At 41.5% G+C, this 13679-nt stretch overlaps 1 protein-coding gene across 35 annotated transcripts in view; it reads left to right on the top strand.

The window, feature by feature from the left end:
• PTK2 (protein tyrosine kinase 2) overlaps positions 1-13679 on the top strand; it is a 355066-nt gene that overhangs the window by 187604 nt on the left and 153783 nt on the right. For all 35 annotated transcript variants that reach the window (XR_012093771.1, XM_073018384.1, XM_073018416.1 and 32 more), the window contains 2 exons: positions 10207-10314; positions 13526-13643. Coding sequence is in view for 34 of the 35 variants with exons in the window: in XM_073018384.1 (XP_072874485.1) it covers positions 10207-10314; positions 13526-13643 (226 nt within the window). In the remaining variant the exon portion in view is untranslated. The remainder of the gene's footprint in view (positions 1-10206; positions 10315-13525; positions 13644-13679) is intronic.

The raw sequence follows: 13679 nt of genomic DNA, 5'->3' as shown, positions 1-13679 counted from the left end.
AACAGGCAGGAATGGTTTTTCCCATCTCACTCTCCTTCAGTTCATCCTTATTTTGGTTAGTTCTTGTCTTCTTCAAGTTTTGGGTTTGGTTTGCTCTTGGTTCTCTAGTTCTTTTTTTGTGATGTTGTTAAACTGAGATCTAACTTTTTGATATGAGCATTTAGTGCTACAGATTTACCTGTTAACACTGCCTTACCTGTGTCCCAGAGATTCTGGTACATTGTCTCTTGGTTCTCATTCATTTCAAGTCACTTCTTGATTTTTGCCTTAATTTTATTATTTACCCAAAAGTCGTTCGGGAGCAGGTTGTTCAATCTCCATGTAATTGTGTGGTTTTGAGCAAATTTCTTAGTCTTGATTTCTAATTTGGCTGTGCTGTGCTCTGAGAGAATGTTTATTATGATTTCAGTTCTTTTGCATTTGCTGAGTACTCCACATTTACCTCTTCATACTGCCTTACCTGTGTCCCAGAGATTCTGGTACATTGTGTCTTGGTTCTCATTCATTTCAAAGAACTTGATTTCTGCCTTCATGTCATTATTTACTCAAAAGTTATTCGGGAGCAGGTTATTCAATTTCCACGTAATGGTGTGGTTTTGAGCAAATTTCTTAGTCTTGATTTCTAATTTGGCTGTGCTGTGCTCTGAGAGAATGGTTGTTATGATTTCAGTTCTTTTGCATTTGCTGAACAGTGTTTCGTGTTCAATTATATAATTGATGTTAGAGTATGTGCCATATGGTGATGAGATGAATACATATTTTATTGCTTTGGGGTGGAGAGTTCTATAGATGTCTATCAGGTCCATTTGATCCAGTGTTAAATTCAAATCATGAATATGTTTGTTAATTTCCTGTCTCAGTGATCTACGTAATATTGTCAGTGGGGTGTTGAAGTCTCCCACTATTATTGCCTAGGAGTCTCAGTCTCTTTGAAAGTCTCTAAGAATTTGGTTTATTATTATGAGTGCTGCTGTTTGGTTTTTTATATATTTAGGATAGTTAGGTCTTCTTGTTGAATTGAACCCTTTACCATTATGTACTGCCCTTCTTTGTCTTTTTTATCTGTGTTGGTTTAAAGTCTGCTTTGTCTGAAATTAAGATTGTAAACCCTGTTTTTTTCTACTTTCCATTTGAGTGATAGATTTTTCTCCATTCCTTTATTTTGAGCCTGTGTGTGTCATTGCATGTGAGATAGGTATTTTGAAGACAGCATACCAATGAATCTTGGTTCTTTATCCAGTTCTGTGTCTTTTAATGGGGGCATTTAGTCCATTAACATTCAAGGTTAGTATTGATATGTGTGGATTTGATCCTGCCATCATGGTATTAGCTGGTTATTGGGCAGACTTGTTTGTGTGGTTGCTTTATAGTGTCACTGGTCTGTGTACTTCAATGTGTTTTTGTAATGGTTGGTAACGGTCTTCCCTTTCCATATTTAGTGCTCCTTTCAGGAGCTCTTGTAAGGCAGGTCTCATGGTAACAAATTTCTTCAGCATTTGCTTGTCTGAAAAGGATCTTATATCTCCTTTCTTTATGAAGCCTAGTTTGGCTGGAATTATAAAATTTTGGGTTGGAATTTCTTCCAGAATGTTGAATGTTGGCCCCCAATCTCTTCTGGCTTGTAGAGTTTCTACTGAGAGGTCTGCTGTTTATCTGATGGGCCTTCCTTTGCAGCTGACCTGGCCCTTCTAGTTTCCTTTAACATTTTTTCTTTCATTTTCACCTTGAAGAATTTCATGATGATGTGTCTTGGGAATGATCTTCTCTTGGAATATCTTACTCTGTCTTTCCTGAATTTGAATGTTGACCTCTCTTGCTAGGTTGGAAGTTTTCATGGATCATGTCCTGATATATGTTTTCCTAGTTGCTTACACTCTGCCTAGCTCTTTCAAGGACACCAGTGAGACATAGATTTGGTCTCTTTACATAATCCCATATTTCACAGAGGCTTTCTTCATTCCTTTTCATTCTTTTTGCTCTATTCTTTTCTGACTGTCCTATTTTAGAAAGACGTTTTCAAGCTCTGAAATTCTGTCCTAAGCTTGGTCTGTTATGCTATTAATACTTTATGGTTGCATTATGAAATCTTTGTAGTGTGCTTTTCAGGTCCATCAGGTTGATTATGTTCTTTTCTATTCTGGTTATTTTTTCTCTCAGCTCCCGTATTGTTTTACTGTGATTCTTAGCTTCCTTGGATTGGGTTTCAGTGTACTCCTACATGTCAGTGATCTTCGTTCCTATCTATATTCTGAAGTGTATTTCTGTCATTTCAGCCATCTCAGCCCAGTTCAGAACCCTTGCTCGAGAGGTGGTGTGGTCATTTAGAGAAAAGAAGGCACTCTGGCTTCTTGAGTTGTTAGAGTTCTTGCAGTGGTTCTTTCCATCCTGTGGCCTGATGTTTCTTCAACCTTTGAAGTTGCTGACCTTTGGATTTTGTTTGTTTGTTTGTTTGTTTATCCTATTTGATGACTTTGAGGGTTTGATTGTGGTAAAGTGGACTCAGCTGACTGGCTTCATTTTTGGAATATTTTGGGGGGCCAGTGCACAGCTCCCAACTCCTGGACTGTGTGCTCTAATTCTAGGAGACTAGTATTGGGCTCCAACTTTGTTCTCTGGCTCCCGGAGGTTAGGAATCCACTGTGCTTGCAGGGTGGTGGGGGTGCTCCCAGACCACTGGTCACTACACTCCAATGGGTGGTGTCAGCCAAAGCATTTCACAGTGTGGTGGCATAGGATCCGTCCTTGTTCCCATGTGCCAGCAGTAGTGGCAGCACAGTGGGGTCCACGCTCATCAGCCAGGCAGGTTGCTAGTGGGTACTGGGGTTCCTGTCTCCATTCGGGCATTCACTACAGTGGCAGTAGCAGCAAGGTTTGGGTGGGGGGTGCCTGTTGGCAACTGTGCAGCATTGGTGCTGGTGGTGGTGATAGCACAGAGTTGGGTTGCTGGCAGGTCCAGGTCTGTGTGTGTACTCTGTGTGCTGTAAGCATGGGTGTTTGCTCAAGGTAGAGGAGAATCTGCTGTTCTCTGTGCCTGCTTTCACTCTTGGGGTAATGTTGACATAAACGTGGGGTGCTGGCAGTGGGGGCAGGGCTCTTTGGCTCTGTGCCTGCCAAGGCTCCAACTGAGGTGGCAATCAGGCATGGGTAAGTTTGGGGGTTGCGTGCACACATATACTGGTGAGGCACGGCAGGCAATATCTGCCTGCACACACAGGTGCCAGCAAAACTCTGTTAGGGATTGCTGTGGGCTAGAGGAATTTGCAGTGTAGGGAGGGAGCAGGTAGGCTGGTGTGTGGCAATGGGGACTGCCCCGCTGGAGCCCTCTGCTGGTCAGCTGGAGCCCTCTGCTGGTCAGCCACTGCAGGAGCTATGATGTGGGCCCCCAGGGCACCCAAGACTACCCTGCAAGCCGGCATGTTCAGGCTGGGACCCTAGGAGAAGCCAGAAGCCCAAGGGTGCTCAGGTCGGACTAACCCCCTTCTGATAGGTAAGCTCACCTTGCAGAGTTCAGGTCCAACAGTTCCCCTAGGGCTAAAGTCTCTTACGGGAGCAAGTCAGGGCTTCCCTGGCTGTGTTCCACTACAGACGCTCCTGCACCAAACCCTCTGGTCTCCACCTCAGCTGGCTGCTATCCCTACCACTTCTCTAAGCAGCTCTCCCCGCGACCTCAAGTGTCCATAGTAGTTGAGGGGCCCCATGCTGGGATTTAAGAGGCCCGTAGTGAGAGCAGGTTGCTCCTTGCCAGTTCCACTCACCCATTCCCCCAGGGTAATTGTGGGCCAGGAATGAGTCTTGGTGCACTGTAGCCTCTTGCAGGGTTCCCAGCTTCCTCCCCTTCAGCCAAGCATCTGTGTCTTTCCTTCATCCACTCTCGGTGCCTTCCCTCTCTCTGGTGATTTTTAATGGCCTGAAATATTTTAATTCAAATTGGAATTGCATGTTTTTTAAAGACTAGGTAGAATTGATCTATGTAACAACATGATGCCTTTTTAAATGGTAGGTGTTTATCTTTTTAATCACTTCAATAGTAATAGATCTTTTTTGAGACAGGGTCTCACCCTGTCACCCAGGCTGGAATGCAGTGACACGATCATGGGTTACTGCAACCTCTGCCTCCTGGACTCAAGCAGTTCTCCTGCCTCAGTCTCCCAAGTAGCTGGGACTACAGGTACACACCATCACACCCGGCTAATTTTTGTATTTTTTTGTAGAGAGGGAGTTTTGCCATGTTGCCCAAGCTGGTCTCAAACTCCTGGGCTCAAGTAATCTGCCCACCCCATTCTCCCAAAGTGCTGAGATGACAGGCGTGAACCACTGTGCCTGGCCTAATAGTAATAGATCTATCCAGATTTTCCACTTGTGTCAGCTTTGGTAATTTAGCATATTATCCATTTCTCTACATTTTCATCTTGCTGCCATAGAGTTGCCTCTCATAGTTCTCTTAAAATCTTTCCAGTAACTTTGCCTCTATATTCCTGTTTCATGCCTAAGCTCTTTTGATTTGGCTCTTTTTCAGACTTGTAAAGGTCTATCTATCTATTCTAATTGTTTTTTGAAGGACAAGTTTAGTGATTTATTGCAGCGGTACTATTCATTTTCATTGATTCCAGTATTTTTTTCATTAATTATGTTTTTGTAGTATCTTCATTATTTTTGTCCTTTTATTGTGCTCTTCCCTTTAAGTGCATCTTTAAAATGTATTCTTGTTTACATTGGAGGCCATTTTCTTCTTGCACAACTTTGAATATGTCTTACCTTTCTAGGTATGTGGTATTCTTCTTTTCACTGTATTTCTGTATACTCATTTGAAATTTTATCTTTGGCCAGGCACAGTGGCTCACGCCTGTAATCCCAGCGCTTTGGGAGGCCGAGGCAGGCGTATCACTTGAGGTCAGAAGTCTGAGACCAGCCTGGCCAACATGGTGAAACCCCGTCTCTACTAAAAATACAAAAATTAGCCAGGCGTGGTGGCGCCTATAGTCCCAGCTACTTCAGGACACTGAGGCAGGAGAATCACTTGAACGCGGGAGGCGAAGGCTGCAGTGAGCAGAGACTGCACTCACTGCTTCTCTCCAGGCTGGATGACAGAGCGAGACTCCATCTCAAAAAAAAACAACAACAAAAATTTTATTTTTATTTCTCTTTTTCATTATAGCATTATTTAGAAGAATATTAATTAAGTTTTAAGTAGCCCTGGGGTTTTATCTCATTTTTATTTCTATGAGCATATTATGAGCCAAAAATTTCATATTGGCTTATGAGCAGGTAATATGATTTTAAAATGTTAACTGTTTCACATTTGTTAAGATCTTCTTTATGGCCAAGCGTATGATTTTTGTAAATGTTCCTTGAAAATATATATATGTTTTCCATTTGAGTTTATAAGGACCTCTGTGCCTATGAAATAAGAAGTATTTGTTACATAAAGTAGAAGAAAGCAAGATTGGAGCAATCAGGATAGATCCCCCAGAAGATTCCATACACTGCACTTCTCACATTTCCCTGCCACACTCCTCCTCCTCCTCGTTTTTTTCTGCCTCCCATGGGTGAACTTCATGTTCCTGAATGAGACCAACCCTTTGCTAGGTAATGGCTTCTATCCCATCTTACCTGTTCATGGTAATTCTTCAATTCTGCCCACTCTTTCCTGTAGCAGCAGACATTTCTGTCAGCATAGAAAAATGTATAGTTTCTCTTGTCCTAAAATGCCCTCTTTTAGCCCTGTGTCCCTCTCTCTCCCTGGTTTCCTATCATTTACCGCAAAACTTCTTGACAGATTATCTAACTGCATTGCCTACAATTCTTCCCACTATCTCTTCAACCTGCTTCAACCAGACCTTTCCTGCCTACTGTCATTATTCCACCATCGTCCATCCCCCAATGCCTTGCCAAGGATAACAGTGATCCTCCTGTAGATAAACCCACTGGGTACTTCTGAGTCCTTATCTACTTTACTTGACTTCTCAGTGCTGTCCAACAGCAGCATGATGCAAGCCTCATAGGTAATTTAAAATTTTCTAGTAACCACATTTAAAAAGGTAAAAAGACAGGTGAAATTAATTTTATTATATTTTATTTGATCCAGTATATCCAATATATCATCATTTCAACATGTAATCAGTATAAGAATTCCCGAGACTTTATCTTATTTTTGTCATTCCAAGTTTTTGAAATCTGGCATGCATTTTGTACACTGCCAGTGTATCTCAGCCTGGAGGAGCCACATACCACTGGGTACTCCATAGCTGTGTGTGGCTTCCTGCCACCAATTGAACAGCACATCCTCAAGTGCCCTTTCCCTCTCTTTTTGCCCTTGTAATGACCATTTACATGCCTGTCTTGAGTGTTACCTTAGTCATTTTGCATATATATTGTGTACAGCTGCCTTGTGCTAAGTGGTAGGCTAGATTCTGGTGGTGCAGTGTTGTACCTTTATGTAATATACCTGGTCTTAAGCTTGTGTTGCCCAAGTCTTATTCTCTTTTTTGCAGTGAAACTTTTTCTGAGGCTCTATTTCCTCCCTTCTCTCCTTCCCAGTAAATTAGATATTTTTATACAGCACCGTGTGTTGCTTTGTTATAGTCCTTATCACAGTTGTAATGGTTTACTTGTGCAATATTTGTTTCAAGTCTGGATTCATGTTATCATTGTTTGCTGCCGTATTTCTGATACTTGGAACACAGTCTCGCACCTAATAACTTCTCATACTTCATTCACTTACATGCCAGGCATGGCCCTGCTTCCTTGTAATCTGGTGGTGGACAAGGTGGACATGATACTCCCATCCTCATGGGGCTTTCCTTCTAGTTATAAAATAGGATATAAGAAAGAAAATAAGCAATATAAATAATGTGATTGTGCTAAAGGGCTATAGTAGGGTGGTATGAGAGAATCTGAGTGTTTGATTTAGAGTAGGTGGGCACTGCCAGCCCCTGTTAACCCTGTTCTCTTTATAACATGTTTTAAATTATCTTTTGCTATCCTGAAATTAAAATTACAGAGCATGTTATTCCCCTACTCAAATAATTTTTTAAAATCTCTTATCAGTATCTAAAAGTTCAGCACAATACATTGGAAGGCACTATAGTCAGATGCACCCACTTAGTAATGACTTTTAATTTGAGGGAGGGCAATCAGAAGTCACTCCATACAAGTGGGATAGGAAAGTGATAGGGAAAATTATGTGGCTGACCTTGGGGAATAATGCCAGAAGGAGGCAGAAAAACAATTTTTAAAAATGTAATTTCCATAATCTAGATGTCTTACTGTGCCTTCGAATTTTTTCTTAAATTATGAGATAGCAATAACAAGGACTAATTGAGATAGTATTCCTCATTTCATGTGTCACCACCAACATAATGATGTTCAGCTCTCAGTCTATTGGAAGGAGCCTCTGACATCTTCTGTTCCATACGTGCATGCAGTAGCTACAGATGCAAACTGATACAGGTGCATTGTGTCACTGACCAAAATAACTATAGCAAGTCTTACCCTTGGTGGTGTCATTCTCCAAAACGGTGAGCAACTCTTAATAAGACTTCAAAAACAGCATAATATAGGATTCCTTTGCATTACACATAAGTTGCATTGCTGGAAAATTCAATGCAGAGCATACTTTGTGGTTTTAAACAGACTTTGTTTCTAGAGTCAAATTTTGTACTGACATAAATACACACCAGGATATTTGAAAGCCATTGAGGATACAGGACAATTTTTTATTGTGCAGGAATTACCCATGCTTCACGTGACATCTAGCAGCCTTGGTTATCTTTCATATTCCTTATTATTTGGTCAACTAAAAACAGCCCACCCCTGAAATGGTTCTACGCCAACGAAACTAGAGCACATATCATCAAGACAAGATCATAACAGTAAATTAGGTCAGAGAGGCAGGCAGGGATCAAATCATGTAGACAGTTTGCTGATAGAAGGCATGCTGTGTAAATCATGTAAGTTATGATGCTTTGTATTGTACCTTTTTGAGCAGGGGAGTGATATGATCTGGCTTCCAGGTAGGGACATTATATTGTAGCATGGATGAAGGGAAACCAGTTAGGAAAAATGGCAGGACTCTAAGCAGAATATCATATGGTGGCCTGGACCATAGTGACAACTGTGAAGATGGGAAATAAACACATGGATTCTGGATGTTTGGAGCTGAAGTTGCCAGGGACTTGTGGAGAGATTGGATAATGGGGAGAGGGAGAAGAATCAGTGAGAATGCCTTTATTTTTGTTTTTATTTTTTGGCTCAGGATCTGGTTGAATATGATCCTTTTTTTTTTTTAATTAATTAATTTATTTATTTTTTGAGACACAGTTTTGCTTTGTCCAGGCTGGAGTGTAGTGGCGTGATCTCGGCTCACTGCAGTCTCCAACTCTGTGGTTCAAGTGTTTCTCCTGCCTCAGCCTGCCGAGTAGCTGTGATTACAGGCACACGCCACTATGCCCAGCTAATTTTTGTATTTTTAATAGAGACGGGGTTTCACCGTGTTGACCAGGATGGTCTCAAATCTCCTGACCTCATGATCCGCTCGCCTCATCCTACCAAAGTGCTGGGATCACAGGCGTGAGCCACCGCGCCCGGCCAAATGTGATGCTTTTTATTGAAGTCAGGAAGCCTGGAGGAAGAACATGTTTTGAGAGAGTACCCTTTTGACTATGTTGTTAGTAATCTCTCGCAGACACCCATGTGGTAATATGACATAGGGAGTTGGATGCATGAGTCTGAGTTCCAGGGAGATGTCAGGGCTGGAGATGGTACTTAATGCGCCAGGACTGTATGGTATTCGTTTGCCGTGGCACAACTAGGGGGAATAACAGGGCCCACCCAGCACAGAGCCGTGCAGCCCTTTCACATTTATAGATTGAGTAGGAGAGAAGCCAATAAAAAGAACTGGGAAAGAGAGACCAGTGAGGTGGAAGAAACCCCAAAAGGACAGGATGTCCCAGAGGATAAGCGGGAATAATATGCAGAGGGACTGTGGGACATGCTGTGGAGAAGCCTAGGCCCAGAGAATGGAGGACTGCCTGTGGCCTCCTGGGGGAAGACAGGAGCCCTGCAAAACATATGTCCCTACAAACAGCGCAGGAAGATGCTTTGCTAGGAAGGGCAGCTCAGTGTGAATCTCTTTTTGAACAATTCCAACTCAGTTCTAGTGGCATCGTCTGTTCTCCATGAAATGGGAAGGGGTATTAGCTGTCAGAGTGGCCTTAAGCAAGCAAACTGTTTTGAAGAAATGTATAGGAATCTTCACATGCAAAATGATCATCCTCATGAGATGCTAGAAGGGTGGAAGATACATGTATCTTCTATATGTATTTTTTTGAGGAAGGGTCTCACTGAGTTGCCCAAGCTAGAGTGCACTGGTGCAGACTCAGCCTCCTAAGTAGCTGGGTCTACAGGCACAGACCACCATGCCTAGCTAATTTTTTTTTTTTTTCTGGTAGAGAAAGGGTCTCACTGTTTTGCCCAGGCTGCTTGAACTCCTGGCCTCAAGGGATCATCCCACCTCAGCCCCTCAAAGTACTGGGATTATGGATGTGAGCCATTGCTCCCAACTCTATTTTTTTTCTTTTTAAGAAGGAGAGTGTTTATTAATTTGTGCAGCAGTAATAGAAGGAAAAGAAAAAAAAAAAAAAGAAGCAAAAGTTTATACTATTTAGGAAAATGACCATAGACTCTCCTGGCATGTCTTAAGAGGTTATTCTGTATTGGGAAGGGCCCTTTGGATACCTACTGTCTTCCTAGCTACAGAACTCCAGCAAGTTTTAGTACTTACTGTAGCCCAGGGTACATGGAGAGTAATCCCAGATCCTCTTTCTTTGGGAGTGGGAGCAGAATGTTCTCTCTAAGAATTCCGTATGTTTCCTCCCAGGCTGGCAAACGAGTCAGGCCAAAGGTTGCTTCAGCTTCCCTCCTTCATCTTCTGTTCTCTCTTGGTGGTAACTGTACTCTCACTCATCCGACTCACATATGGGTTTCCTTAGCACATCACAGAGAGCAGACCTGGACCTGACCTTGAAGTGCAGGAGACAGTCTCATGGCTGCTCCCCTGGGGCAGCATGGAGAATCTGGTTTTTTCCCCAGACCTTCAGTCTTAGGGAGGATGTTTTCAGGACAACAAGGATTTCACAGAACATTTACAGACTCCGTGAAATGAGTTTTTTATCCGTAGTCTAAAGATTTTACCTTTCCGTTTTATAGCCCACACATCTTGCTGACTTCACTCAAGTGCAGACCATTCAGTATTCAAACAGTGAAGATAAGGACAGAAAAGGAATGCTACAACTAAAAATAGCAGGTGCACCCGAGGTAAGGAACTGTTACATTCATCATTAAGGGAAAATGGTAACATAGTGGTGTTTTGGAACTATTGACTTCTTTATGAAAAGGATGAAGTTTTCATGGATCATCAGAATCACAACTTTCTTACATATAGAAAGGGTTGCATTACAAATAATCATGATTAAATATCCCCAAGAATAGGACAGGAGACAGATTTAAAAATCATTCAAGAACACTATTGTAAAGATAATGATGATTAAAGATTATAATCAGGCCAGGTACCATGGCCCACACCTGTAATCCCAGCACTTTGGGAGGCTAGGGAGGGCTGTTCACTAGAGGCAAGGAGTCACATGGTGAAACCCTGTCTCTATTAAAAATACAAAGATAGGGCCGGGCGCGGTGGCTCAAGCCTGTAATCCCAGCACTTTGGGAGGCTGAGACGGGCAGATCACGAGGTCAGCAGATCGAGACCATCCTGGCTAACACGGTGAAACCCCGTCTCTACTAAAAAATACAAAAAACTAGCCGGGCGTGGTGGCGGCGCCTGTAGTCCCAGCTACTCGGGAGGCTGAGGCAGGAGAATGGCGTAAACCCGGGAGGCGGAGCTTGCAGTGAGCTGAGATCCGGCCACTGCACTCCAGCCTGGGCGACAGAGCCAGACTCCGTCTCAAAAAAAAAAAAAAAAAAAAAAAAAAATACAAAGATAAACCAGGCATGATGGTGCACACGTGTAATCCCAGCTACTTGCGAGGCTGAGGCACAAGAATCTCTTGAACCCTGGAGGCAGAGGTTGCAGTGAGCCAAGATGGCACAACTGCACTCCACCCTGGGTGACAGAGCAAGACTGTGTCTCAAAAAAAAAAAAAAAAAAAGGATTATCATCAAGTACCAAGGAAATTAACTTCTTGGAATTATATGTACAGTCATGTTTTGCTTAACAACAGATACATTCAGAGAAATACCTAATTCCCTGATTTCTTTGTTATGCAAACATCACAGACTGTTCTTACACAAACCTAAGATGATTGTAGCCTGCTATACACCTAGGCTATACAATATAGCCTGTTGCCCCTAAGCTACAAACCTGTATAGCATATTATTATACTGAATAATTCAGACAGTTGTAACACAGTGGTATTTGTATCTCTAAATATATGTAAACATAGAAAAGGCACAGTAAAAATACAGTATAAAAGATAAAAAATGGTATCCCTGTATAGAGCCCTTACCATGAGTGTAACTTGCAGGATTGGAAGCTGCTGTGGGTGAGTCAGTGAGTGAATGGAGGGTGAATGTGAAGATCTACGACATTGCTGTGCACTACTGTAGACTATAAACACTGTACATACTGTGTATGAAGTATACACCATATACTTCCATTTATTTTTAAAACCTTTTTCTTTAGTAGTAAATATTAGCTTACTGTAACTTTTATATTTTATAAACTGATTTTTTTCAGCTTTTTTGACTCATAATAACAGTTTTAAATATATTGTACAGCTGTACAAAAATATTTTCTTTTTTTACATACTTATTGTGTAAGCTTTTTTCTAGTTTTAAAATGATTTTCTGTATTTTTTACTTTTTAAAATTTTTGTTAAAAAGTAAGACACAAACATACACACTAGCCTAGGCCTACATAAGGTCAGGAATATCCATATCACCATCTTCTGCCTCCACATCTTGTCCCACTGGGAGGTCTTCAAGGGCAGTAACACATGAAGCTGTCACCTCCTATAAGATCAGTGCCGCCTTCTGGAATACTTCCTAGAAGCCCTGCGCGAGACTGTTTTACAATTAACTTTTAAAAAAAAAAAAAAAAAAAGTAAAAATACACTCTATTTTAAAAAAAAAAAAAAAACCAGTAAATACATAAACCAGTAACATAGTCATTATCCAGTATTATGTGCTGTACATAGTTGTATGTGCTGTACTTTTATAAGACTGGCAGCACAGTAGATTTTTTTTACAGCAGCTTCACCACAAACATGAGCATTACAACTTCAGGATGGCTATGGCATACCCGGCAATAGGAATTCTTAGCTCCATTATATAAATCTTATGGAACCACCATTGTATATGTGGACCATCATTGACCAGAACATTGTTATGTGGTGCATTGACTGTATATATACTGTAAACTGAGTTAATTTCCACACTGTGTTGTCCATGGTATTCTCTGGGTAGAAATAATTATTACATGATTATAATAATTATTATTATATGATTATAATAATTATAACAGCAGCAGTACCTGATACTGGGCACATGCTACCCGTGGTTCTTTACGCAGAAGCCAAGAGAAGCTGTGTCATTCTCACAACCAAGGAAGTAAATACTTAGATATACTTTGGTTAACCTCATTCTGTAGTTGAGGAAACTGGGGCATAAGAGGTTGGCCATATCAAGTAATTGACAGAGATGGGGTTCATACCCAAACAGTCTGGATCCAAAGCCTATATTCTTAACAGGCAACAGTGATTTAAAACAAGTGGCATGAGAAAGAGCCATTTGGCAAATGCTGCCTAATGTGGTCCTTTCTGCAAGATGGACAAAATATACTCATGTGTGAAAGGATCTGGACAGTCTGGTGGCACACACGGTTGTGCTGGTGTGTAAAGCATGTTTTTTGAAGCTCATCTGTTTCCATCAGCACACCAGGATTCTTTGGTCTGTTATGGCCAGTTCTCTGGGTAGCTTTATTTGCAGCACTCCTCACTTAGGCGGATGCCTCATCACTCTTCTGCCCTGTGTTTCTGTGAGTTTGGTGACTTCTGAGGGGCTCTAGGAACTCTTGTTGATTCTAGAGATTAAACAAATACTAATTTTCTTTTACATTAGAAATTATGATGGATGGTTGATAAAAAATTTAGTCCACATGAGTTTCTGATAGAAGTCATACTTTAACTTGCTGATTGTCTGAATTCTTCCCTTAACTGGAGTATGTCAGAGGGGCCAGACATTCTGAAGGAAAATATTTTTTTCGTCTATATTTATTCTAGAGCCCCAGTTTAAAAGATTTTTCTATTTTCATCTGGGTTTGCGTTTGTCACATATTCTAGGAATAATGTCCTTAAATATCAGATTTCCTTTCTCAAATCTTATGACAAATCTTGTTTCATTCCCACTCTTCTCTGTTTTCAAGTGTATAGAGATGTCTGATGTCATAGCACAGCTGCCCTTTGCTTACAGGGAAGAACAATAAAGTCTGTTTTCTTGGTCTATTCTCCTTTAGCCTCTGACAGTGACGGCACCATCCCTAACCATTGCGGAGAATATGGCTGACCTGATAGATGGGTATTGCCGGCTGGTGAATGGAGCCTCGCAGTCATTTATCATCAGACCCCAGAAAGGTGAGGTGCTGTTTCTGAGCATTCCCAATTACATTT

The sequence above is a fragment of the Chlorocebus sabaeus genome, chromosome 8 (genome assembly GCF_047675955.1).
Source record: "Chlorocebus sabaeus isolate Y175 chromosome 8, mChlSab1.0.hap1, whole genome shotgun sequence".
NCBI lineage: Eukaryota > Metazoa > Chordata > Mammalia > Primates > Cercopithecidae > Chlorocebus > Chlorocebus sabaeus.
This window is presented reverse-complemented; position numbering and strand designations above follow the sequence as displayed.